Raw genomic sequence first — 26,006 nt, 5'->3', positions numbered from 1 at the left:
TTTCCGGTACCAAGATTACAAACATTTCCAAATCTTGGCATTTAGGACATCTGATTTCCACTGGATGCAGCCACCTTGCACACTGTGAGACAGTTGTTGGGAGCAGTAATACTTATTTGCGGCTCCTGTAGCATCCTTCAGCCGCCACAGCCAGCTTTAACTTCTTTTTAAGCAGATATCTGACAAGTGTCAGGCACCAAACCAGGTCAAGGACCCCCGCTTGACTCAACGCATAGACGAAAAATGAAGCTGCCAACATCTCAAGTGAAACATTGCACTGTGCTCTGTAAAACATAAAGCAATGACTTACTGAATATTTATGGCAAAACAGACAGCATTTGATGAATGTCATTTTTAAATAGTTACGCCTAATGCAATTTCCAATTTCGTACAACATACTTTTAACCTCAAATAAAGGTCTGTACTGCTCTTTCAATTTTTTTATAATTATTTCTAATTTTCTTCTTTCTCTGTGCCACCCTGCATAAATCATAGTCAGTCACATTTATAATTTCAGCAAATAGAAAATTATACACAAAGTAAAAATGCATTGTTTACTGTACATATTTAACTGTCCCTTATCTACTGCAAAGTGATATGATAAGGAATGAGCACATAGGGACAGTAGTAGGGAAGGCAAACTGTTGACTTCAATTTGTTGGAAGCATTTTAGGAAAGTTAAGCTCACTGCGACCCATTCTTTAGTACTGTTCCAATGTCTTTGATCCCCCACCAAGTCAGATTAAAGGAAGACACTGAAGCAATTCAGAGATGTGCTGATGCATTTGTTATTGGCAAGTTCCACCAATAAGCAAGTATTACTGAGATGCTTCACAAATTCAAATGGGAATCCTGGAGAGAAGACAAAATTCTTTTTGGGAAACACTATTGAGAAAATCTACAGAACCAGTATTTGCAGAGGACTGCAGGATGATTCTATGTACTGTTCCCAACATACATACGTACTGAAAACACAAGATAAGACAAATTAGGATTTGTATGGAGGTATATAAACAGTCATTTCTCCCTCACTCTATCTGCAAGTGAAACAGAATAGAAATTACTTTTAGTGGACCGTATTGTGGATTGTGAAGTATGTACTGGCCAGATCATGTCAAACTGCAAATCAGGTATCCCACAGAACTAAAGAAAGGGGTTTGGTGGCAGCTCTTAATTCACTGATACATAAATTGCTGCATTATTAACTTATGTTGTCACTTTATTACTGTAATTAATTTTATTTCAGTATAGGCATTATGTTGCTGTACACTAAACAGAAAAACACAAAAATGTTTTATTTAGCATTAGGTGCACCACAACATTTCATACTTGAGCAGATTATCTGTACTTTTTTCCTCCATGATATGCACTAATGATTTATTGCCAAATGAAGCAGAAAGCTAAAACCTATTTGTATACAACATAAGCAGGAAATACCTAAATGATCTGCAACTAGTGCTTTAAAAATTTCAACAAAATACTGCTGCATACAATAAAATATTGTGCTCCATTATTACATTATTTTGAGTGACTCATGTTTTATTCTGGCACAATGGAGAAACACCCAACGAAATAAAACAATTTATGCCTGTGACTGGATATAAACTGAATAACTCAAATTACAAACGTACAGTCAGACTAACAAAACACCCATGGCTGCTTCAATCTGAGCTATGTGTAAACTCTAGTTTACAGCCTGCACTTTACACACATTATGCTTCCAAACAAAAGAAACTGGGCTCCAATTTGCATAGTGCAAGAGTCTTTTACCTTGTCACTATAGCTAAATTCTATTAGCTGTCTATAACGAGCAAAATGCTTTATCTAATTACTGAGACCCTAAGTTGTTAAAAATACTTACAGGGATCTGAATACTCCTATATAAATTTAAAGCTGGCAACAAACTAAAATAAATATTTATTATTATCTGATCAAACATGCTATATTAGTATAAATTCAAGTCTTCACTGTATTGTCACTCGTTATGTTGTGTAATCATACGGATTGGAACTGAACAGGCCTACGGTATTTGTGCAGAGACCAGAAAGTGTGTGCATAGTAATAAATAATTATGTCAAATTGAAAATACATTTCAGAAAATTATAAAAACCATATTATTTCAGAAAGTAGTAGGGAAGAAAATTGTATTTTATTGGAGGTTTTCTAGGTTAAGTAGAGATTTCTATTGGAGATGTGAGGATATGATGGAGAGCAAGCACCTACTTACAGATTTGCAAGAAACAGTTACCGGGTGGGGTGGGGTGGGGATGGAGGGCAGTGAGAATCCAACAATTCTTCTGCAACCAGTCATATGCTCTTCTAATTTTGTGAAGATCTTGCTATTTAAATAGCTTGCAGTGAGTACCTGTAAAGTTGGTAAACAGCATGTGCGCTTTCTCCAGATGGTTTGCTTTTTACACTGTATGATTTATCAGTGATAGTACTGAACTAGGTGGCAGTGGGTGGGAGCATGATGAGATTTTACAACAGGAGCAATTACAGGAATAGCTGTAACGGCTTGGGAATGTCACATGGTTTAACTAGCTTAGGATGGAGGTTAGCAAGGGCAATGGAAGATGGCTGGGTAGTGTGTGTGTGTGTGTGTGGGGGGGGGGGGGGAGAGGGGGGGAGGTAATAAGGAAGAGACTACCTTATTTCAGGTCTTGCCTTAAAAAGTCAATGCCTTGAGAGTAATATGCTGAGCTATCTGACGCTTGATTGACAAGTGGGTACTTCTAATTTGTTGGAAGTGGAAGCTGTTTTACTCAGAGCGTGAGAAGTGGCTATTATTTGGCAGATTTGTTTGTGGATAAGATCTGTGGGTACCTGGAGAAGTGTAAAGTAGCTTGAGGTGTTTGGAATACGTCTTAAAGGGTTTGGGGTTAGAGCAGTTATGTTTGCATGGAAGCTGGCAAGGTGCAGATCTTGCTGCTTGTTAGTAAGTTTAAGGGCTGAGGTTTGCATGTGAACTTCAATGAGATGGAAGTCAACCTCAATGAAGGTGTGTTTGAATTGGGTAAAGGTGTTGCTCCTGTTGCAGGAAGTGAAGGGGTTGTCATGCACCGTGGGTCCAGGCTACAAAGATGTCATCAATAAATCTATACCAAGCCATGGGGCCCACCCCCCTCCTGGGTCCTCAGGAGTGCCTCTCTGAAGTGATCCACAAAAGGGTTTTGTGGTATCAATAGTTCTGATGCCACAGCGTAGGTGCACGTTCATAGGTTGGCACTACGAAAGTGGACGAACTATGCCGATCACAGTGCCCTCTAGCCGACGCTGTGGAGCTCAACGAGTGCCGTTCTGCTTTCTGCCCATTTCATCAAGAGCAGATGGCCTGGAAACATCGCTTCAACTTCAGTGTGTGTTGGCTTGCTATTGAGACGTTGTACTACTTACGACGGGAATATGGCTCGCACCTACGTGCTCATCATCGCAAAGTTATGTAACCATTTATTAACTTGGTTTTGCCTATAGTAAACATCTTTAACTGCAGTACCGAAGTGCTTCACCACTCCTACTCCTACTCGCTTCCTTCATTTGGCCTATTTTGCAGATCACAGGAGCAGACCCACGCGCCGCCTTCCAGGCAGGATACACGAGGTTCAAATAACACACGGGAACAAGTTCCCACATCGGTTTCGCCGATTTGTCTGTAGGTCTGGCCTTCAAATATGATGAAGTTTTGAGTAAGGATGACAGTGGATAGTTGAAATAGATGAGGATTTATGTAGATTTTCAAGTGAGCACCAAGTGTCATCATGTTCTAGGATTCAGAAGCCATGTGTATGCGGGATGTCAGTGTAGAGTGAGGTAACAATGATTGTGACACAGAAGGTTTCATGTGGGAGATGAGTGGGGGTGGGTTTCAGATGGTCCAGGAAGGGGATGGTGTGTTTTACATATGATAGGAGGCTCTATGTGATGCATAGGAGGTACTGCTTTACCTAGGCCGAGATGCATTTGGTGGATGCTTTGAAGCCAGTCAGAATGGGATAGTCACAATAACTGTTCACACGTAAATTGGAGCACATCTCATCTAAACAGATTTCCCAGAGGGTATTCATCTCTTACCCCCTGATTAATTACCATCTTGTAAGCATTCCCTTTGTCATCCCCCTACCACCCACACCCTGAATAGCTCAATACATTGCTTTCCCAAGGCTGTGACCAGATAGAGTCATGCCCTGAAATAAGAGCCTTCTCACACCATTCACACTGTTGCCATCCATTGTGCTCCTAAAAACTTTATCATAGTCAAACCATATGACATTCTCAAAGCATTATACATATTCCACAGTTCCTACCTCTGCAGTCTCTCCCACTACCACCCTTATTTGGCCCCAAACTGGTAACACATACTGTTCACCAGTTTACATTTGTTTACTGCAACACTGCAATAAAATTTATGTAGGAAACAAACGCTAAAGTGATTAGTGTATGAATGGACATAATTCCATTTGGGGACACTCAATACCCATTTATTTACCATGATTTGCAGTGTGACTCATTCATTCTAAATGCCTGCTGCACCACAAGGACTATTTTGATCCTCCCAAGTGATACTAGTTTCCTTTAACCCTGGAATGGGAACTTGCTCACTTATATATCCTTAGATCCCAACACCCTCATGGATTTGACATACATTTACAAACAGTCCCACAATACTTAATTATTGTTCCTCCTCTATCCATCTATACGGAAGGAATAATAATTCTGTAGGTTGGGGGTAGTTTTTCCATTCTAAAATGTGTCTGTTGATAGTTGGGTTGGGGTTTGTTTCCAGGAAGGAGACCAAACAGCAAGGTCATCTGTCTCATCAGATTAGGGAAGTATGGGGAAGGAAATCGGCTGTGCCTGTTGACAGCACTGGAATTTTGTCTCCTGAAATTAAGCTCAGCACTTCTGTCAGAAAATATACTGTAAGCTACTGAGTTTTATTAGAAACACTTGAAACTACAATGAAAAATACTAGTGGACTGTTTCCAACCATTTGAATGTTTTCTGCTATTGTGATTAGAATAACCTACAGCATCATTATTAATTAGAAACACAGCAGGGAAGTATACTGAGCATGTGAATACTCGAAAAAAGTGTAGACACTGAATTGAGCACAACTCAAACAATGTTTGGGCCACTGCTAAAGTTGTGTTTTGTGCTTAAAGTGCTTTTTAAGAGACATAATGGGAAAGAAGTCAGGGACACCAAAAAATTATATTTACAGCCACGAAACAGGAACACAATCTGCTAACTTTACTGCTGCTTTTCATCTGGAATGGAGTTCTTCATTATTCTGCTGATACTTGGTTATAATCTGATACAAAAGGAAAATAAATGCTTTGCTGTTCCAAGAAAAAATATTTTATTTGTTTCATAAAAATTGTAACAAAAAACTGATTTCTAGAAAAATCTACAAAACAGTTTTGCCTGTAATTGTAACAGTCTTCATTTCTACTTTAGTGTTACAATTATGATAATTTTTGAATGTTTTTATTGTATAAGTAGTAAATCAAGCAATTTCTTGACATGGTAACACCATTCTTTTATATTACTGAGCATACTTCAATGTGAATCATTGTGCATTACATTAAAACAACACCATAGGCAATAATATCAAACGTACAAACACGAGTTTAAGGAACTCGTTTCATCAACTGTAAAATTGCTTTTGTATGATACTAACATCTGCCCCAGTGTCACACTATGGAATGCCATAAATTAATGATGATGGTGATATGTACATCTTGAAAGCATTATTGTTTTTGGTTTCCAGTGACTTGCTTTATAGTGTAATTGGAAATATGTTTAACTTTGACGTAAAATACGATGACAGTGTAATACCCCTTCTAGCGCTACGTCAAAGATCTTTGTCAAATATATTTGATGGAATATTTAATCACATCTTTGATCAAATCTTTGACAAAGAAATTTGATAGTGTAATACCAGCCTTAGCAAATTTGTCATTGAAATGTGTGACACCAAAAATACAGAAGATTTAAACAAAAATTACAGTAGTGTCATCTGAATACTGTTACGAAAAGAAGTAACTTCCAGGAAATATTTTAAGACATCTAGCATGCATGTTTTAAGTTTTTTTACAAACTACAAATTCATGCAGCTGCATTAGAACTATTCCAGAGGCTTACACAAGCTCAAATTTCTAGTCTCTCAAACACTGCTACTGAGACTGTCGAGGTTGCCAATATGTACTACTGATCTTCAGGTGTTGCTGATAACCAATAACTCGATGCTGGGCAACCTACAATATTTGTCACGTTACAAGTCTGGAGATATAGAGCATACTCTAATTTACAAAGCTTCAAAAAGAAAAATACCATTTCGCTCTTCGTGATCTACATGACCAAACAGTGTTACTGACCTACCATGCCATAAGTTGAAACAAAGCATTTTCTGAGTTTTTTTGTATTATAAATGGGGTTCCAATCTTGGCAAATCTGCTGGAAAATCATACCATATTATCCCACTTTCCAGGCCATGTTTGCTTTGTTGCTGAGCGCTGCTGCAACCAAAGGCACAGTCCCTTCTCTGGATGCCTCACATACCCATTAATGTCAACACCATAGTTACGAATTCCAAATAAACCTGAAAAACAGTATGTATTTTTTGATTTCTCAGTTTCTTCAGAAAAAAAATTAAATTACCATTAAAACTAATATGACAACCAGATATCACATTTTAGAAACACGACAGTACAAGAACTCCAGCAATGCTTTTTACAAATGCCACCTGAAGAAAATTTGGGAAGGGTGGGGGGAGGTGAGGAAAGAGTACAAATATTTCACTGACATAATCTAACACTTATGTTATTTCAAGGCAATCCTTACAGGATTCAAGCAATTCATTCCATTGCATCAATATAACCAGAATGAATACTAGAAATTTATCAATGAAATTATAATTTAAAGTGGTATAAAGTAAATGTCAAACAGCAGACTGAAGTTGGTTGGTTGGTTTAAAGGCGGGAGAAGGGACCAAACTATGAGGTCATCGGTCCCTTGTTCCTAATAAAACAATGCCACAAGTGTGAGAATAAAATGGACGAAACATATAACACAAAACGTAAAGAAAGGAAAAGCCACAAGAACGAAGGGAAGGCAACGAACACTGAAATGAACAAAAGAGGACAAGAAAACAACGGAAAGACACTAGAAACAGAAGAGAGTAAAACATGAAAGCAGATTACAGTGGCTGGCCAACCCACTAGAATAAAAAGGGAAAGCCAGCCACTCTGAAACACATTAAAACCTATACCTAAAAGCACTAGGGTGGAGGACACACAGGGACAAAGGACATGCGCTAAACCCTACATAGTATAAAACCCACTCTCACGGATAAAATGTACAACTAAAGCTGCTGTGAAGGCACTGTCGCCCAACACCGGAGGCAGGGTGCTGGGAAAGTTAAAAGTCTGCTGCAGAGCGGCTGAAAGTGGGCAGTCCTGCAAGAGTGTATGACTGTCATTTGGGAGCCACAGCGACACTGAAGTGGGTACTCGCGAAGGAGTAAGTAACCATGTGTTAGCTGCATATGGCCAATGTGGAGCTGGCAGAGGACAACTGATTCCCTGCGAGAGGCCTGCATGGAAGACTTCCACACATTCATAGTCTCCTTAATGACACGCAGTTTGTTATGTGTATTGTTACTCCATTCCGGCTGCCAAAGCTGGAAAACCCTGCGGTGTAAGACAGAACACAGGTCAGCTTCGGAGATGCCTATCTCCGGAAGCAGTTTCCGTGTCGCCTGTTTGGCCAGCCTGTCGGCAAGTTCATTGCCGGGCATTCCGACATGTCCTGGGGTCCACACAAACACCATGGAACAGCGGGACTGTTCCAGGGCATAGATGGGCTCCTGAATGGACGCTACCAGTGTGTGGTGAGGGTAGCACTGGTCGATAGCTTGTAGGCTGTTCAATGAGTCAGTGCACAGGAGAAATGACTCGCCAGGGCATGAGTGGATGTACTCAAGAGCACGAGATACGGCCGCTAGCTCTGCAGTAAAAACAGTGCAGCCAACTGGCAAGGAGTGCTGCTCAATATGTCCTCCATGAACATGACCTCCATGAACGTGACCATCAGCCGTTGAGCTGTCAGTGTAAACTGCTTCAGAGCCCCAGAACACGTCAAGAATCGAGAGGAAGTGTCAGCGGAGAGCAGCGGGTTTAACGGAGTCCTTAGGGCCATGCAAAAGGTCCAGACAAAGCTGCGGCTGAAGTGTACACCACGGAGGTGTACGTGAACGGACCTCAAGTAGAGATGGTAAAGGGAAGGACTCCAGTTCGGAGAGAAGGGACTGCAACCAAACCGCAATCGTTAGCCCCGATCTGGGCCGCCAATGCGGGAGATGGACTGCCACGGGCGGGAAAAGGAGACGGTAATTCGGTTGCTCAGGGGAACTATGAATGTGTGCCGTGTAACTGGTGAGCAGTTGCGCACATCTGATCTGCAGTGGAGGGACACCAGCCTCCACCAGTACACTGGTCACTGGACTCGTCCTAAAAGCTCCTGTCGCTAATCTAACCCCACAGTGTTGATTAAATGCAATGCTGATGGTGCTGCCGAACCATAAACCACACTCCCATAGTCAATTAGGAATTGGACAAGGGCTGTAGAGCTGCAGCAGGGTACAGCAATCTGCACCCCAATTGGTGTTGCTCAGGCAACGGAGGCCATTGAGGTGCTGACAGCACTTCTACTTAAGCTGCTGCAGATGAGGGAGCCAAGTCAATCGAGCATCGAAAACCAGTCCTAGGAATTGATATGTCTCCCCTACAGTGAGTGTATCATCATTAAGGTAAAGTGCGGGTTCCGGATGAACGGTACGACATCGACAGAAGTGCATGACACACCCAACTTTGCGGCTGAAAACTGGAAGCCGTGGGCTTGAGCCCATGACTGTGCCTTGTGGATGGCTCCCTGGAGGCACTGCTCAGCAACAACAGTACTGGAGCAGCAGTACAAAATGCAGAAGTCGTCTGCATACAGAGAAGGTGAGACAGAGGGCCCGACAACTGCTGCTAGACTGTTATTGGCCACTAAAAATAGAGAGACACTCAATATAGAACCCTGCGAGACTCCATTCTCCTGGATATAGATGGAACTGATGAGACTGATGAGGCTGATGGGCCTATAGCTATCCACATCAAGCGGGCTTTTATCAGGGTTGAGCAACGGATTTATGGTGCTCTCCCGCCATTGTGATGGAAAGACGCCATCGCACCAGATCCAGCTGAAGATGACAAGAAGATGTCGCTTGTAGTCAGATGAGAGATGTTTAATCGTCTGGCTGTGGATGTGATCAGGCCCAGGAGCTGTGTCGGGGCAATGTGCAAGTGCACTGAGGAGCTCCCACTCTGTAAATGGGGCGTTATAGGAGTCACTGCAGCATGTAGTGAATGAGAGGAGGTTCCCTTCCAGCCGCCGTTTGAGTGTGTGAAAGGCTGGGGGGTAATTCTCTGATGCAGAAACTTGAGCAGGCCCAGGAGCTCGGCAACTGTGTTTGTGTTGGTACATAACTTGCCATTTATGGAACACCGGGGACAACGGTTGGGGCCTGGTACCCGAAAAGACGTTTGATCTTTGCCCAGACTTGGGAAGGTGCCGTGTGGCATCCAATGGTGGAGACGTATCTCTCCCGAGACTCCTCTTTCCTTTGTTTGATAAGGTAGCAAACAGGGCACGGAGCCGTTTAAAGGCTATGAGGTGCTCCAGGGAAGGGTGCCGCTTATGCTGCTGTAGTGCTCACCGATGCTCCTTAATTGCTTCAGCGACTTCCGGCGACCACCAAAGGACTGCCTTACACCTCGGGCACCCTAAAGAGTGAGGGATCGCATTTTCTGCTGCAGAAACAATTGTGCTAGTCACCTGCTCAACCATCACATTGGTGTTACTGTGTGGGGGAGATTCAGCTGTGACAGCAGAGGTGAAAGTTCCCCAGTCTGCCTTGTTCGAGGCCCATCTGGGCAGGCATCCATGCGCCTGACGCTGGGGCAGTGACAGGAAGATGGGGGAGTGGTCACCACCACATACGTCATCTTGTGCTCTCCAGTGAATAGGTGGGAAAAGTCCTGGCCTGCAAACTGATAAATCAATGGCCAAGCAACTACCATGAGCCACCTGGCCCCAGTGTTTAAGAGGCAGAGGTCGAATTGCGACAGTAAAGTTTCGACATCTCTGCCTCAACCAGTAAGCATGGTGCCACCCCAAAAGAGGTATGGGCATTAAACTCTCCCAGAAGTAGGAAAGGTTTAGGGAGTTGATCAATCAGTGCAGCTAATACATTCTGGGGTACAGCACCATCTGGATGAAGATATACATTGCAGATACCTACTTCCTGTGTCATCCTTTTCTGACATCCACAGCATCAAGAGGGGTTTGAAGGGGCACGTGTTCACTACAGACCGAGTTTAGGACATAAACACAAACTACACCTAACACACTATTATAGTCGCTACAGTTCCTGTAATATCCCTTACAGCTGCGGAGGGCAGGGCTCCGCATTGCTGGGAACCAGGTTACCTGGAGGGCAATGCAGATAGCAGGTGTAAAGCTTAACAGTTGCCTTAAGCCAGGCGGTGGAAAAAACCGTTGCAATTCCACTGGAGGATGACATCATGAGACTGGGAGGGCATGGAACATTCAATGAGGCAGTTTATGCCTCAGAGTCACCTGCTGCCACCCATTTATTGCCTCAGCAGTCTATATCCATTGTGTCTGAGGGTCTGGCGAGATCTAGGTCCTCAGTGGATGCCAAAATCTCCACCCCATCCTCAGCCGCAGAGCTTGCAGGTAGCGGTGATTTGGGTGCCACCGCAATTTCCTTGGTCTTAGGGGTTTTCTTTTTGGATTTCTCTTGCTGCTCCTTGGGTTTCCCTGGCTGGGAGGACTTCACTGGCTCAGTCTCCTGGACTGAGGACGAGCATGAAGCCCTACGGCCAGCTGCTTTTGGGCTCTTCAGCCACTGTCGGGTGTCGTCTTTCCCACTAGAAGAAACCTGGGAATGGAGAGTGACCCAAGGGACCTCTTCCTAGTGAGAGAACCTGAAGAAGACTTACGCTTCTCTGGCTTAGAAGTGGGAACGGACATCCCCGATGGTTGGTGTGTGTGTGGGGGGGAGGGGGGGGGGGATGTTGCTCCCAAAGTAGGTGGTTCAGGAGCAGCAGGAAGGGAAATGCCCCCCACCATAAAGGAGGCAGGTGTAGTCTTCCGCCTCTGAGTGGTGACCTGGGATGGCAGAGCTGCTGGTGCCAGAACTGTTGTAGCGGCAGCTTAAGACAATGTCATACGCACAGGATGCAGGCATTCAAATTTTCTCTAATTTTCTCTTAGCCTCGGTGTAGGTCAGTCTGTCCAGGGTCTTGTACTCCATGATTTTCCTTTCTTTCCGGAGAACCCTGCAGTCAGGCGAGCAAGGCGAATGGTGCTCTCCACTGTTGACAGAGATGGGAGGCAGAGCACATGAAGTATTGGGATGTGATGGGCGTCCACAATCTCGGCATGTGACGCTGGAAGTACAGCGAGAAGACATATGGCCGAACTTCCAGCACTTAAACCACCGCATCGGGGGAGGGATACAGGGCTTTACATCACACCGGTAGACCATCACCTTGACCTTCTCGGGCAATGTATCGCCCTCAAAGGCCAAGATGAAGGCACCGGTGGCAACCTGATTATCCTTTGGACCCCGGGGGACACACCAGATGAAATGTACACCTCGGCACTCTAAATTGGTGCACAGCTCATTATCGGACAGCAAAAGAAGGTCTCTGTGAAATATGATACCCTGACCATATTTAAGCTCTTATAGGGCGTGATGGTTACAGAAACATCCCCCAGTTTGTCACAAGTGAGTAACTCCTGTGACTGGGTACAGGAAGCTGTTTTGATCAAGACTGACCCAGATTTCATTTTGGACAAGCCCTCCACCTCCCTGAACTTGTCCTCTAAATGCTCAACAAAAAACTTCATCATCATGAAAGATTCCCCATCAGCTCTCGAACATACAAGGTACTGGGGCAAATAAGATCCGCTGCCATCCTTAGCCTGAAGTTCCTCCCATGGTATGACCAGGGAGGGGAACGATTTGGGTTCGTACTTCTGTGCGTTGAATTGAGCTCATGATCGCTTAGAGGCTGTTGGTGTTTCGCAACCAGCAGGAGATGATAGACTACACTTCATTGCGTGTCAGCCGCTCCGATGCCACCCACACCGACCAGGGGCCCTCCACACGGGTGCCACCCAGCTACAGCACATCCTGGCAGGATGGCCATTGCCGGGAGTCCCAATGCCCCAGGTGGAAGAGCATCTACCCCTTGGCATGCATGGGGAGTTAACGGCGCACGCATCACCAGAGCTATCCCTGTGTGGTCAGGGGGCAACAACCAACAGAGTATGTGGCGGCCCCACCACAACGGACTGGCAACCGTGCTGGATATCATGAGCAAAGAAGTCCATTGTCACTATTGACGCAGAAAGCGACACTGCATGGTGGAAACGCACCCAGGAAGGTGTCCTCACACAAAAGATGGAGAATGGGCAGACTGCAATGCGACGATGAGAAAGTGGGCTAAAGATCTCAATGCATGACTGACACTATACACCTTGTAAGGTGCCCTTCCCCAGTTGGCTCGCTCTTCGGGAAAATTTTGAAGAATGGAGGTCACACCCTACAGGGGACCATCACATAAAGGCCAAAACGTGTGAAACTCCTTTTAGTTGCCTCATACGACAGGCAGGAATACCTCGGGCTTATTCTAACCCCTGGACCTGCAGGTGGGACAACAGACTGAAAATAAGAACGATGTCAAAGATAATCTAATCATATAACAGAACTGATATGAATGGAATCAACAAATGAGCTCTTCTCCATCTGTTTACTTCTTTAACACTCACACCCCCCCCCCCCCTCCCCCCCACTTGAAAAGATGTCTGAACATAACAATGTAAATCACTTTGAATGCATTTTCTTACAATGATGTTCGTGAATATTGTGAGTCAACACCTTTGTTACAATTCTGATTATTTTTATTGGTTGAAATGTATCAAATGTAAATCGTTCAATCCATTACTTTCCCTGATGAAACAATGTGTTATGGCAGTATGTTTTATTCTGTATTTGTCTGTATGATTCTTGGAGTGTATGATTGCTGCTTGTTTATCACACCAGAGAGATGTTGATTCTCTAATCAGTTCTTTCAAGTTAAGGCTCTTCAGTAATTCCCTCATCCCTACCACCTCTCTTGCACAGGCTGCCACTGATACGCATTCTGCTGCCTTTGTGCTCAATGCAACTACAGTATGTTTCAGACTTTTCCAGTACTATGGTGATCCTGCCAGTAATATTACACATCCCATAATACTTTTGCAACCATCTATACGAGCAGCCCAATCAGCATCAGCGAATGCTTCAAGTACTTGACCACTGGGATAATACACGAGTTCGCAATGCACTGTTTCCTTCGCTTGTCTTAGTATCCTTTTTGTTGCATTCAAATGGTTCATATTAAATTTGAACAATAATGTCACAACTTTGCCACCGAGAAAGCTACATCTGGTTGAGTCTTCTGTGAAAAGTAAAGGAGTCCACCAACAAGCTCATGATGTACAAGATTTTTAACTTCTTCTCCACTAGGGATCGGAACAATTGGTATTTTGCGATAAATGCGAAACATATGTGAATTCTGTCTCACAATGCAAGAACATGATATTACTTAATAGATGCTATTTCAAAGTGAATTGTACCTATACGAGCTATTTATGAGAGATAGTTTGAAACAGCTGTATTTTCTGCGTGGAATATCAAAAATGTAAGCAGTTACTGGTATTGCACATCATGTGGTGAAGCCCAATTTGGAAAGATTATATGTGCAAAAACCTACATGCAAAATGTAGTGCACGCGCGCAATGATGTATGAATGCACTCATTCATCTGCTGCCATGGTCTGTTTAAGATACACACTACGTAATGCAACTAACTACTCAGCCATGGGACCTAGTATTTTATACAAAAGAAACATCTGTTTTTTCACTTAAGCTTAAAAGATAGTAAAATACGGGAAGTTTTAATGTGGCAAATTAGGTGGTGGATGCTTTGAGCTGTAATTGCATTGAATACCACTAGAGGTCGGGCCTGGACTACATCGTTAACAACACACTAACTTCAACAAGCAATTGCGTACAGCTGTCCCTGAACACTTTTTGTTGTGCACTGCTCAGTGTTTGTTTTTTTTCTTTCTTTTTCTTTTTTAAATAACTGCAGCAACTAATCCTGGTCTATCACAGATTTTGATTATGACCCTTACAACACCAGAAGAGATCAGCGATCCCTGTGACAATGTGTCAGTTCTGCTGTAGGCTGCTGCCTGCGAAATGGCTGCTATCAATACATGAATCATTTTGAAATTTGAAATAAGAGCATGAATATCATTATAGTCTACACCTTTTAATTGACTAAAAACCTTTGCAAGTAAATGAGCTTTAAAACTCTGCTTCTCACCAACTGTCTTCTTTCTACATGTCCCTCTTTTTTTAATATAGGAATTACACCAGATGGTAGCTCAACCAATTTCCAAGCATCATGATTCTTCAGGGAGTTAATTTCTTCATTTACTGCTGCTATCCATTCCATTGCCTCATTGGAATTAATTGCTTCATGATAGGATAATGGTTTTTCACTGTTCCTTTCTCGCACAATGTGTATTTGTGCTTCTTTAACATAAGCTTTCTCTTTGGAAAGAAGTGTCATTGGATGACATTTGCTTAAATGTTTTTTTTTTCTTTTGTTACATTCATTCTTGGCCTGTATCCACTTTGTGATGTTTCAGCACATTCCACAAATTCCTGATTATCTTCAGTTTCTTCCAAACTTTCCTCCTGATCTGAGAAAACATAAAATTTCTCTTCAGTGTTAGAATCTTCTCTTTCACTTTGTATTTATGCTTCAATACTTGGAAACGATAATGTTCTGTATTTGTACAGTCCAATAGAGTCTTTCTGTTTCTTATTTTCATTTTAGCATTAACCATTCAAAAACTCTTTGAATATAAATTCCCTGGATTCTACAAACTGTTTTGTTTCTGGCATCCAGATCCTGTCTCCATAGCCATATGGAGAATATCCTATAAGAACACCTTCTGCCCATGCGGATAATTTAGAACATCTTTCTTTGGGTATGTGAACAAAAACTTTGCATCCTATCACACATAAATCTCTCACACTAGACTTTTACCTGTCTGCGATTCATAAGGCATTTTTTCATTGTTATGGCTATTTTTAACACAATTTTTTATGTATATCACAGTGTACGTCAGCTCAGATCAAGAAAACTATGATAAATTACTTTCTAGCAACTGTGACCTTACCATATCCATTAACATGCTTTTGAGGCATACACCTGTACTGTTTCGCTGTTGCGTGTATGTCACTGTTATTTCATGCCAAATTCCTTCAGATTCACAGAACTGTGACCGTTTGCACAAACCAAATTCTAGGCTACTGTCCATGTGAATTCCCTTAAGTGTCTTCCGGTTTGAATCCTCCATTTCCTGAATTCTTCAAACACTTCAACCTTATTTTTTAAGAAAATAATCATTAAATATCTATTGCTTCCAAAACTTGGAACAACAACAGGTCACATGAGATCATCATGAACAAGCTCTGAAGTGGCTCTTTGTTCCTTTGAGTCTTGTTTACCGTTTTCAGAAATGATCTTTGTGTTGATTTACCTACCATACAACCATCACAGAGGTTAAGTAACCTTTTCCACAGTCCAATCCTGGGACTGCTTCCTTTCTTATAATGTTGTTTACTGAATGCTTACTAACATGCATCATTCAACAGTGCCATAAGTATAGCGATTTTGTGTTAAATTCGTTATTCTCTATGTTTATTTACCTGTCAACTGCATATAGCTTCAAATTTATGTAATATAAATGACCTTTCTGTTGAGTTTTAATCAGCAGTCTTCCAAACTCATCATGGATATAGCAACCTTCTCTGTCTAAAATGACTTTTTGCAGTTTTCAATGACCTGCCTCACAGATAAGACTGCATGATCGAACTCTGTCACAAGCAGTGTGTTGTTAGCTATGAATTCCTTAGCCAGATCTTCATTATTAATTGTCTTCGGCCTTACTGTACCTTTTTCCATGGCCTCTGTTTTTCTGCAATCAACTAAGGTTATGATCTCAGCCAAAATATTTTTATCAAGAGCTGAAAAATAATTTTCATTTGGAGCCACGTGATGAGTTACTCCAGAATCCACTTTTCAGTTACCACCATTCAATTTAACTGTGCCAAGGTAGCACTCATATTAACATCATCTAGTTTCTTTTGTTCCTTTTTTAAGTTTACCTTTTCTAGACAGTTTCTGGATATGTGACCGACTTTGTGACAGTTATAACAAACAAAACTACCCCTCTATTTTTCTCTGTTTGTTCCTGTCCTTTGCCACATTCCGTAAGTGGCGTTATTCACTACTTCTGATTACCAGTATTAACTTTCGAGGACATTACAGAATGTTTACCTTAACTGTATTCATAATGTCTAGCATCTTCATCTTCAGCAAGTAAATGGCATTCAATTGTAGCACACTTAAAATCAATATCTGGCAAACAGCACAAAGCCGTAACTACTGCATCCCATTCATCTGGAAGATCACACAGAATAGCCATTGCTAAATCTTCGCCTTCAGTTTTGTCACCAACATTCACTAGATCCACTATAATTTTGTTTATCAGTCCTAGATAATTTTCCACAGAGTCACAATTCTTCACTGTTAGTGAGTATAACTTCCATCTTAGTTTCACAGTGTGAAATTTGCTATTCATTGGGGCATATAATTTTCGAAGTTCTTCCCATACTATTTTTGGATTTGACAAATTTCGTATACACATTAGCTACCTGTCACAAATGCAAAGTACAACTCTTGCTAACGCCTTACCTTGACGTGTCATATATGCCTTTTTTATAAGCAGTTGATGCACCCTCGCCAGCTTCCATCTCACCAGGCTCAATTACAGTCCACAAATCAGACTCTATTAAAATAATTTTCACCCGATACATTCAAGAAGCGTAATTCACTACACTCAGTTTCTCAATATAGTGTGTCTGTTATCCTTCAGCTCTGTGTATTTCATTACTCATTCTACTGCCTTTTTCTTTTCTGTGAGATTATCAAACACAGCTCAGTGTCAATTAACGTTTCCCAAATGCAAAGAATGAAAAGTAGTCAACCAATATCGGCAAGTATTTCGTCTTTGCCATAAGGATGTGTTTTAGATCAGCTAATTGACACTAACACAGTTTTTGTTTTCTTTGTTAGCACAACTGCGCCCATAACCATTCTTATAGTGGAATAAAACTGTTGTATCACACACATTACATTTACTAAGGGAAAAACTGCATATACCAGAAAGTAGTAACAGAACAACATTAAAACAAGGTATTGATTGTCTTCTTAAATACTGTCAAAGATAATCCAATCACGTCACAGAAATGGAATGAATGGAATAAATATAGGAGCTCTTTTCCACCTGTTTATCACTTAAACAGTTCCACCGCTTGGGGTCGCTATCAACCAAGCTTAACAACAAATATCGAACCAATTCAGAGATGTACTGCTAGGACCATACAGTTCAGTATAATCCCTATTAGAGGTTTAAAAGAAATGCTCGGTAATCCTTGGAAGAAAGATGAAGTGGTTGTTGCAAAATCCTGTTGAATAAATTTCGAGAACCTGCATTCAAATGAGACTGTGAGACCATTACACTGCAATCACTACATATCTCTCAGAGACTATAAGATTAAGATAAGAGAGATTAGAGTACATACAGAGGCATATATGCAGTCGTTTATCCCTTTGCTCAACAGTCAACTGGATTATGACAGAAAATCACTAATACTGGTAAGCTGTACCTGCCTTCACACACTGTGCAGTTGTTCTACTGAGTAATTTGCAGATTTTACAATGTTCACATAAACATTTTGCAAATATTGCTAGGAAATGTGAATCTAAAGTGGCCCAGCACAAATCTGGTTACAAGTCTGTCAGGATATATTCAAAAACAAAAGTAAGTTATTTCTGTGAAATGTTTTACTGTGACAACTGGCAAATACTGGATCACTGTACTCCTATTTCCACTGTGTATTGAGCAGTGTAATATGAACGATCTGTACTAAAATACTTCATTTGCCTCAACATCATGACAGGAAAAAAAAGAGGGTGTAAAATACAACAGAATACTAGGACATTTGTGAAGTATCACTTGCAACAAACCTTCTTCCAAACAACTGAGCCATTTACAAAATAATACAGTTGTGCAGGATACATTATGCATCCAGCTATCTTTGTTTCTTCTTCTACAACTGATAAATGGAATAGGGATACAACACTTCTCTTCTGTTTGTACAAGCACAGTTATTGTACTCGAAAATGTTGAAAAACACCCCAAAGCTCAAAGTTTGTTTATGACTCCAAATAAACTATTAATTATTGTAACAACAGCTTTCCATACAAACTGAACATATAAGTGAGTCAAAAAGATGGAAGAGTCCTAAAAGACTAACCCAACAACAATTTTTTCACTGAATTTTGCTACCTACCATCGAACTGAGGTTTAAAAGATCGGGAAAAGAACAAATTACAAGTAGCTTTTATGTGGAACTTCAAATAGTTGTAAATGGTATCAAAAAATTAAGACTCCTTACAAAATAAAATGGAGAAACAAAGTAACTTTTATCTATGAAATTTGATTTCAATGAATAATATTGTTTCATTATAATCGAACAGGCAAAGTGAAGCACAATATCATCATGCCACTCTTAACATAATCTTGATTCCTCGTTTGAGATATTCACAAATGCATTACACAATCTGAAGTACTGATGTAATCGAGAAAGGCTACACAGCACCATGGAGATAAACATGTTAACACTTTCTAGCAAGATCATAGCTGTATGAAGCCATCCTAGCTGTGTGTGTGTGTGTGTGTGTGTGTGTGTGTGTGTACAGAAGTGCATGGAAAGAAAGAGAGAGAGAGAGAGAGAGAGAGAGAGAGAGATTTTTTTAGCTGCTCAATACAGTGATAAACTGACTTTAGTCATTCTCTCGTGAAAAACTCAGTTAAACTATTTTACTTACAAGTGGCTGAACGGTCCATCTTAAGAAGCGCTTTGGATGCATATGCAGCACAAACTTCATAACACTGGAAACAGATATAATAAAAATGAATTATTGTAAATATATTTTAAGATTATTTCAGTATCTATGAATTTCAATCAACTGCTCACATATGGAGACGGAAAGATAAAAAATGGGAAAGAAAGGTTTTAAATGGACAAGAATGAGTTGTATAAAATGGGTAACAGCAATATTTATGCAAATAAACTTATCACTCCTGCATCATTTTACCTAATTACAACAAAACACTGTAATTCGCAAGTTCAAAGACAACAAATGTAGAGCTTTTACATTTTGTGCTTCCCACTTGAAATGAGTCAGAAAGATTACATTAATGCTTCAAAATTACAAAAGCAAAAAGTTAATCAAAAACACGAGTTGTCACAAAGCAGGAATAAGCTATATTATTGTACCCTACTAGCCCCTTAATCTTTTTTAATTTTTTGGGTTAATAAATGTTGTAGTTATGAAATTGTACAGTTCCAATTAATTAATATCTTCCAGTTGTAAATTATTTTGAACAAATAACAATGATCATGTGATGCTGAGGGAATAAAATTAGAAAACGAGACACTTGAAGTAGTAGACGAGTTTTGCTATTTGAGAAGAAAAATAACTGATTATGGCCAAAATAGAGAGGATATAAAATGCAGACTGGCAATGCAAGAGAAGTGTTTCTGAAGAAGAGAAATTTGTTAACATCAAATATAGATTTAAGTATTAGGAAGTCTTTTCCGAAAGTATTTGTATGGAGTGTAGCCACATATGGAAATGAAACATGGATGATAAACTTTTCAACAAGAAGAGAATAGAAGCATTTGAAATGTGGTGCTACAAAGAATGTTAAGGATTAGATGAGTAGATCACATATCAAATACAACTGGGGAGAAAAGACATCTGCGGCACAACCTGACTAGACGAAGGGCTCGGTAGATAGGACACATTCTGAGACATCAAGGGATCACCAATTTAGTAGTGGAGGGAAATGTGGAGGGTTAAAATCGTAGAGGGAGACCAAGAGAAGAGTAAAGTGAGAAGATTAAGAAAGATGTATTGCAGTAGTTATTTGTTGATTAAGAGGCTTGCACCGGACGGCTGCATCACACCACTCTTCAGATCGAAGACCACCACCACCACCACCACCACCACCACCACCACCACCACCAACAACAACACAATGATCATCACACCACTCTTCAGATCGAAGACCACCACCACCACCACCACCACCACCACCACCAACAACAACAACAATGATCATTAACAGGCACTAATCAATAATGATCACAATGAACTGCTGCATTCAGTAGTAACTTTCTTCCAGAGGAACTTAGTGAGCTGCGTAAAGTGAAAAGCCATGTCACACAGCAAAGGCCTATTTTGAGTGTTATGAGTGGTGTTACAAAACTGTCACAGTTTTCTAACTTGACTGACCACCCTAACATTTTATCCATTATAATAAGATATACCACAGCTTACAATTTCTTTAGTGAATATCTCGTTTGTACAGGGGTCCAAAGCCTCTACACAGTCTTCAAAATAAAACACTGTCCATCACAATCTCCAAAATTTTCCATTTATTTGCTGCTATTGGCCAATTTTGACTGTGAAGTCATTATCAAGCACATACATTGTATCTCTAAGCAACATGCCCAAAGTGACACACAAATTAATCAATCAGTCCTCATAAGGAACCGTACATCAACATTAAGACAATCTATATTGAATATGAACAGAAAGATTGTAAAACATGTGGGTGTATCACATACAATACAGCTTAAAGATGAACTTTACTTTTGTCCACTGAAGAACCACATTTCATCATATATGAGCATCAACTTGTACACTTTTTCTTTCAAAAAACTTTGCTGAATAATTGTTTATTAATATGATCATTTTCATTACCCCTGTTAATCTCTGTACAGAAAGTACTGTATACACAAGGTGGCATGCAAAATTTCATACATTGAAAATTCTTTGTATAACTTAATAACGCGTGTGTTAATCATCAAGAATGCATATGCACATCGAGCATGTGGTGCATTTCTTCTGTGATTACCTGGAAAACTGTTGCAGTAGCCACTTCCAGTTCCATTAGATTACATGGTTTGTTGTAGTAGACAGTCTCCTTCAAAAGTCCCCATAAGCAATAATCACAAGGATTAATATCCAAGCTGTGAGACAGCCATATTGAACCATCCTGAAAATCTTCTAGATGTTGATGGCACATCACATGGTGCCCAAAATGGCCATTGAGGAAATCCAGAATAATGTTCTGTTTGAGGACAAGCTCCAATTTGCATGATCCATTGGTAACCCTGTTGCTTAAAGCTGTGGAAGAAATTTTTTCTGCAATATGTTCAAGTAGTTTGTACTGTTAACTGTGCCACTGAAAAAGATTAGTCCAATAATTTCAAAGCTGGAAATGGTACTCCACACACCCGCTTTTTCTCGATAATTCACAATCTGATACTCTGCCAATTGACGCTACCATTCGGATGAATGTACATCTCATCAGAGAACCATGCATTGTGAATCACGGCATCATCATATGCAAGCACCAAAGTTACAAACTGTAATTGCCGTACATTGTCATTTTTTCATGAGTTTGTGCAACCTGTCACTTTGTATGGAAATAATTTCATATCAGCAAAACGTGATCTCTGAAGTGAACGAGGTGAGATGCCCAGTTTGGCTGAAGCTCGCCCCGTGGATTTCCTACCTCTCCATGTCAAAGCCACTCCCACAGTCTCCAGAGCATGTATCGAGCTGGCACAATGTTGCTTTTGCTCTAAAATACAGCCATCAGTTTCAGATTTTGTGGTTAGTCTGTACACTGTCTGTCTGCAGGGGGGGCACCTCATACTAAAACGAACACGAAAACATAGCCGAGTCTCTGCTACACTCATTTTTTCTGAGTAAAACAACATAATCTACATATTCTGTTCTAGTGTCAACAAGCCTTTGTGCTCCATTTTACTAAAATGAAACAATGGCAACTTGTATGCGTGATACTGACAAGTGCTGACTTCTGTTGAATCAAGCAGCAATGATGGCTACTTCTCACAACATTCCAATGTTGCCAGCCTTCAAATAAAATATTTATTAGACATCAATATATGACATTTTGTGTGCCACCCTGTTTAATTAAAATTAATTTTAAAATCTCTTTAAACAATGGAAAAGTCCAGGTTGGAATATCAACAATATTAAGAAAAGAATAGATGGATAGATTGCTACTTACTGTAGAGCTGGTACATTTAGTTGCAGACACGAACAATGAATACTGTTATACACTGAGCTCACGGCCAAAGCCTTCTTCATATATGAAATGTGTGCGCATCCCCCCCCCCCCCCCCCCCCCACACACACACACACACACAACACGCGCAACGCGCGCGCAAAAGCAGGCACCCTTCACTCATGCATGACCTATCTCTAGCACATTACAAATTAGAAATACTTCTACTGAACAGAAGGAGAAATTGTCAAGGAGAACCTTTTTGAAATTTAACTTTCTTATCTGTCATATTTGATATCATTTGGTGGCATTATTGGCACCCCTTTTTTGTAATAGAGGCAACCTTAATGTGGAATAATGACTGCCATTTCTTCTTCTGGTCAAGGGAAAAGTATATGATATCAGAGAAAAAAATAATATTGTTAGCTGATCCATAATTTATATGCACCTGCAGAACACAACAACCGCAAAAGAAGTCTGGGGGGGGGGGGGGGGGGGGGGAGCAGTTATGAGATGATTCAAACTTAAAAGAAGATATGGTTTACCGTTTGTGCTCCTTGCGACTTGACTGGAGAACTGTACCTCAGTAGAAGAATATGCAAGCAAAATTATTTTCATGTCTAATATGTTGAACAGTTTGAATCTTGAAATGAAAGATGAGTTGTTAATATGCATTTTATTGGCTGGGTTACCAGATGACAAGGAACCATGATTATGTGTCTAGAGAATTCCAACAACTTCGAAAATAGTTTTTCCACAAGACTAAGACTCTGTAATTGTAATAAGTATGATCATATTGCATGAAACTGTTGCATCACAACCAATGGAAGTGGCAAACCATCGGAAGAGACTTGAAGAGACTTGAGAGTGCAAGACATTCTTCACTACGGAAAGTAAAGACATAAATAGTGACTGGTATACTAATTGGTGCTTCACCAGACATGTCTAAATAATTGTGTGAAATGAGTGCATGTAGATCAATGTTAACTACACCAGTGGTAAGGATAAATGACAGGAAGTTACCCATTGAAGGAATTGGTGACAACATACTGATGCACTGACTGGCTGAGAAGAGAGAAAAATTAAAGGAAGACATGTTCTTTACGTGCCTTGGTGCAAATTTACTTTCTGTATGAAAGGGAACATTCTGTAATCTTGATAAACAAGACTGTCACATTTACAATAGGGAAAATAATCTATTTGCAGCAGCAATGTTTCATAACAGTATCCACAAATTGGAACTACCAGATAATTATTAAATTACAACAAGGCAGTACCACCATTAAACAACTTAACTTGTGGTGTAGGAGGTTAGGACATTTAAGCCTTGGCAGAATTTAAAGTCTGCAGAAAGGTTTGGCCAATGACATTAAATATAAGGGAACTACTGATTCTACACGTACTACAATGCTTGGAAGATAAACAGACAAGATTACATTTTCAATACTCTGAGTGAAGAGCAAAAGGTATTCTTGAATTGATACCTTTTGACTTATGTGGACCGAAGGTGACAAGGTCAACTGGAGGTAGTAGATATTCCCTAACACCAACTGGTAACTATTCAAGAAATATATTTTTGTACATACAAAATGATAAAAAAAGATTAATTAGCCTGCTGGAAATTAACAGAGGTTTCAAAAAGATAGTGGGGAAACAGACTGGTAGAAAATTCATGTCTTGTGCACTGACAACAGAAAGAAATATGTGAACCAAGTAGTAGCAAATTTCTTTCAGAACACAGAGAGAATTCATCAAACAACAATAGCCACAAACAAAATGGAGTAGCAGAAAGATATAACAGGAAATTAGTTCAGTAAGACAGATGCTTATTATTTGTTGTTGTATTACCAAAATACATACTGGATGGAAGTAGTCCTTACAGCTGCTTATTTCATTAATAGATCACCTACAAAATCCTTAAAATGCATAACATTAGAAGGACATTTACCACAAAAAACAGACCTTGGGCTTTTAAGAATATTTGTCAGCAATGTCTTCATTTATCTACCTAAAGCAAGTCAGTGTAAATGGGACAAGAAAACATTGAATGCATACTGGTAGGATACTGTGAACAAAGTATGGCGTACTGCTCATATCAACCCAACCAATGAATATTAATAAAAGCCAAAGATGTGATACAAAAATATTGTTCAGGAGAGTGGTGATATAACAGTGCCTAACAAGTCTCATAAACTGGAAACATTATTTACTCCATTCACAGGTGGAAATAGATACAAAATTAAGCAAAATGTCTAGAAATACATGAATCTGAGCCTATTGCTAATGAGAATAATAACAAATCAAGATGTGTTTTACCCGAGCAGTGTCAAACGCTCAGATCATCAACTATTCTGAAATGATGATGAATGATTAAGTGTCCTATTATTCTACGGACAAACAATTCCAATCTGTTATCATTAGCAGAATATTTAAAAAGTATATTTACAAAGCAGAGAATGACACAAAAGGCTTCAGGAAATTAGAGAAGAGCTACAGTCGTATGCTGAAAATTATACATGGGAAAAGGCACTTTCATTCTCAAATAAAAAGCCAAAAACCATTAAATAGATTTTCAAAACTAAAAAGGATCTTCAAGGACACATTTTTAAGTACAATGTATCAGTATAGTTTAAGGCTGTGCACAAACAAAGGATTTAAACTATAATGAGACACAAGCTCCAATAATCTGCTACAATTCATTCACATATCACTTTGATTTAGCTACTAAATATGACTTAGATATAGATCATTAGATGCTGCTAAAGCATTCCTATAAGGCAATTTGGATGAGGAGACTTGTATCATAATCCCACAGATTGATTCTGGCATTAGAATTGTTAGGAACAAATATATCTTTAAGCTTCAAAAATCAGTTTATGGATTAACTCAAGGTAACTGCAATTGAAATATTAAGCTAAATGAAGCACTCTTAAACTTTAACTTTACAAGAAGTACAGCCGATCCACGTATTTACCAGAAGATGGAAATGACATTAACTTTTTCAATTTATGTTGACAACATGTTAATTTTCAGTAATAAAACACAAGAGAAGGAAAGCCTCAAAAAGAGATTCAAAGAGCAGTTTCAATCAGAAGAGTTAGGAGAAATGTCAAATTAGCTGACCATGGGACTAATAAGTACGCACGCAAGATATGAGGCCAGAGACAGAAAAAGAGAGAACTGGCGTGAGAAATGTTCCCTGCAGAAAAGCTGTAAGCAGTTTGATGTATACGCATTTGGGAACAAGACCTGTTCTTGCATACACAATCACCATTTAAGATGAACTTGCTGAGTTGTTCGTCTCCCTGACCGCTATCATTTGTAATGATTCAAAGTTCAAATGTGGTCGAACCAAGCTTCTTAGGCGTTCCATTTTTGTCCTTTTTTTCCCCCATCAATATAGACATCTAAAACTTTTGAAGTTTCTACCATAGTTATTATTTCCTCACTGTGTGTGACATTTGTCACTGATGTAATACCTGTGGATGTGCAGAACTCAGTATGTTGTCTTTATGAAATAGAGGGAGACTATTTGCAGAAAATCACTCAATAATATTTTTAAGACTGCTATTT

At 40.1% G+C, this 26,006-nt stretch overlaps 1 protein-coding gene across 7 annotated transcripts in view; it reads right to left on the bottom strand.

The window, feature by feature from the left end:
* The window catches only part of LOC126178436 (uncharacterized), a 290,068-nt gene that overhangs the window by 238,643 nt on the left and 25,419 nt on the right, over positions 1-26,006 (bottom strand). For 6 of the 7 annotated variants that reach the window (XR_007536368.1, XM_049924532.1, XM_049924531.1 and 3 more), the window contains 2 exons: positions 19,154-19,217; positions 6,471-6,601 (listed from right to left, as the gene is read on the bottom strand). Coding sequence is in view for 6 of the 7 variants with exons in the window: in XM_049924532.1 (XP_049780489.1) it covers positions 6,471-6,601; positions 19,154-19,217 (195 nt within the window). In the remaining variant the exon portion in view is untranslated. Of the gene's footprint in view, positions 1-6,470; positions 6,602-19,153; positions 19,218-21,251; positions 21,524-26,006 lie in introns of all 7 variants that reach the window. The other variant, XM_049924537.1, reaches the window with a different exon arrangement.

This window comes from Schistocerca cancellata, chromosome 1 (genome assembly GCF_023864275.1).
Source record: "Schistocerca cancellata isolate TAMUIC-IGC-003103 chromosome 1, iqSchCanc2.1, whole genome shotgun sequence".
NCBI classification, from domain to species: domain Eukaryota; kingdom Metazoa; phylum Arthropoda; class Insecta; order Orthoptera; family Acrididae; genus Schistocerca; species Schistocerca cancellata.
This window is presented reverse-complemented; position numbering and strand designations above follow the sequence as displayed.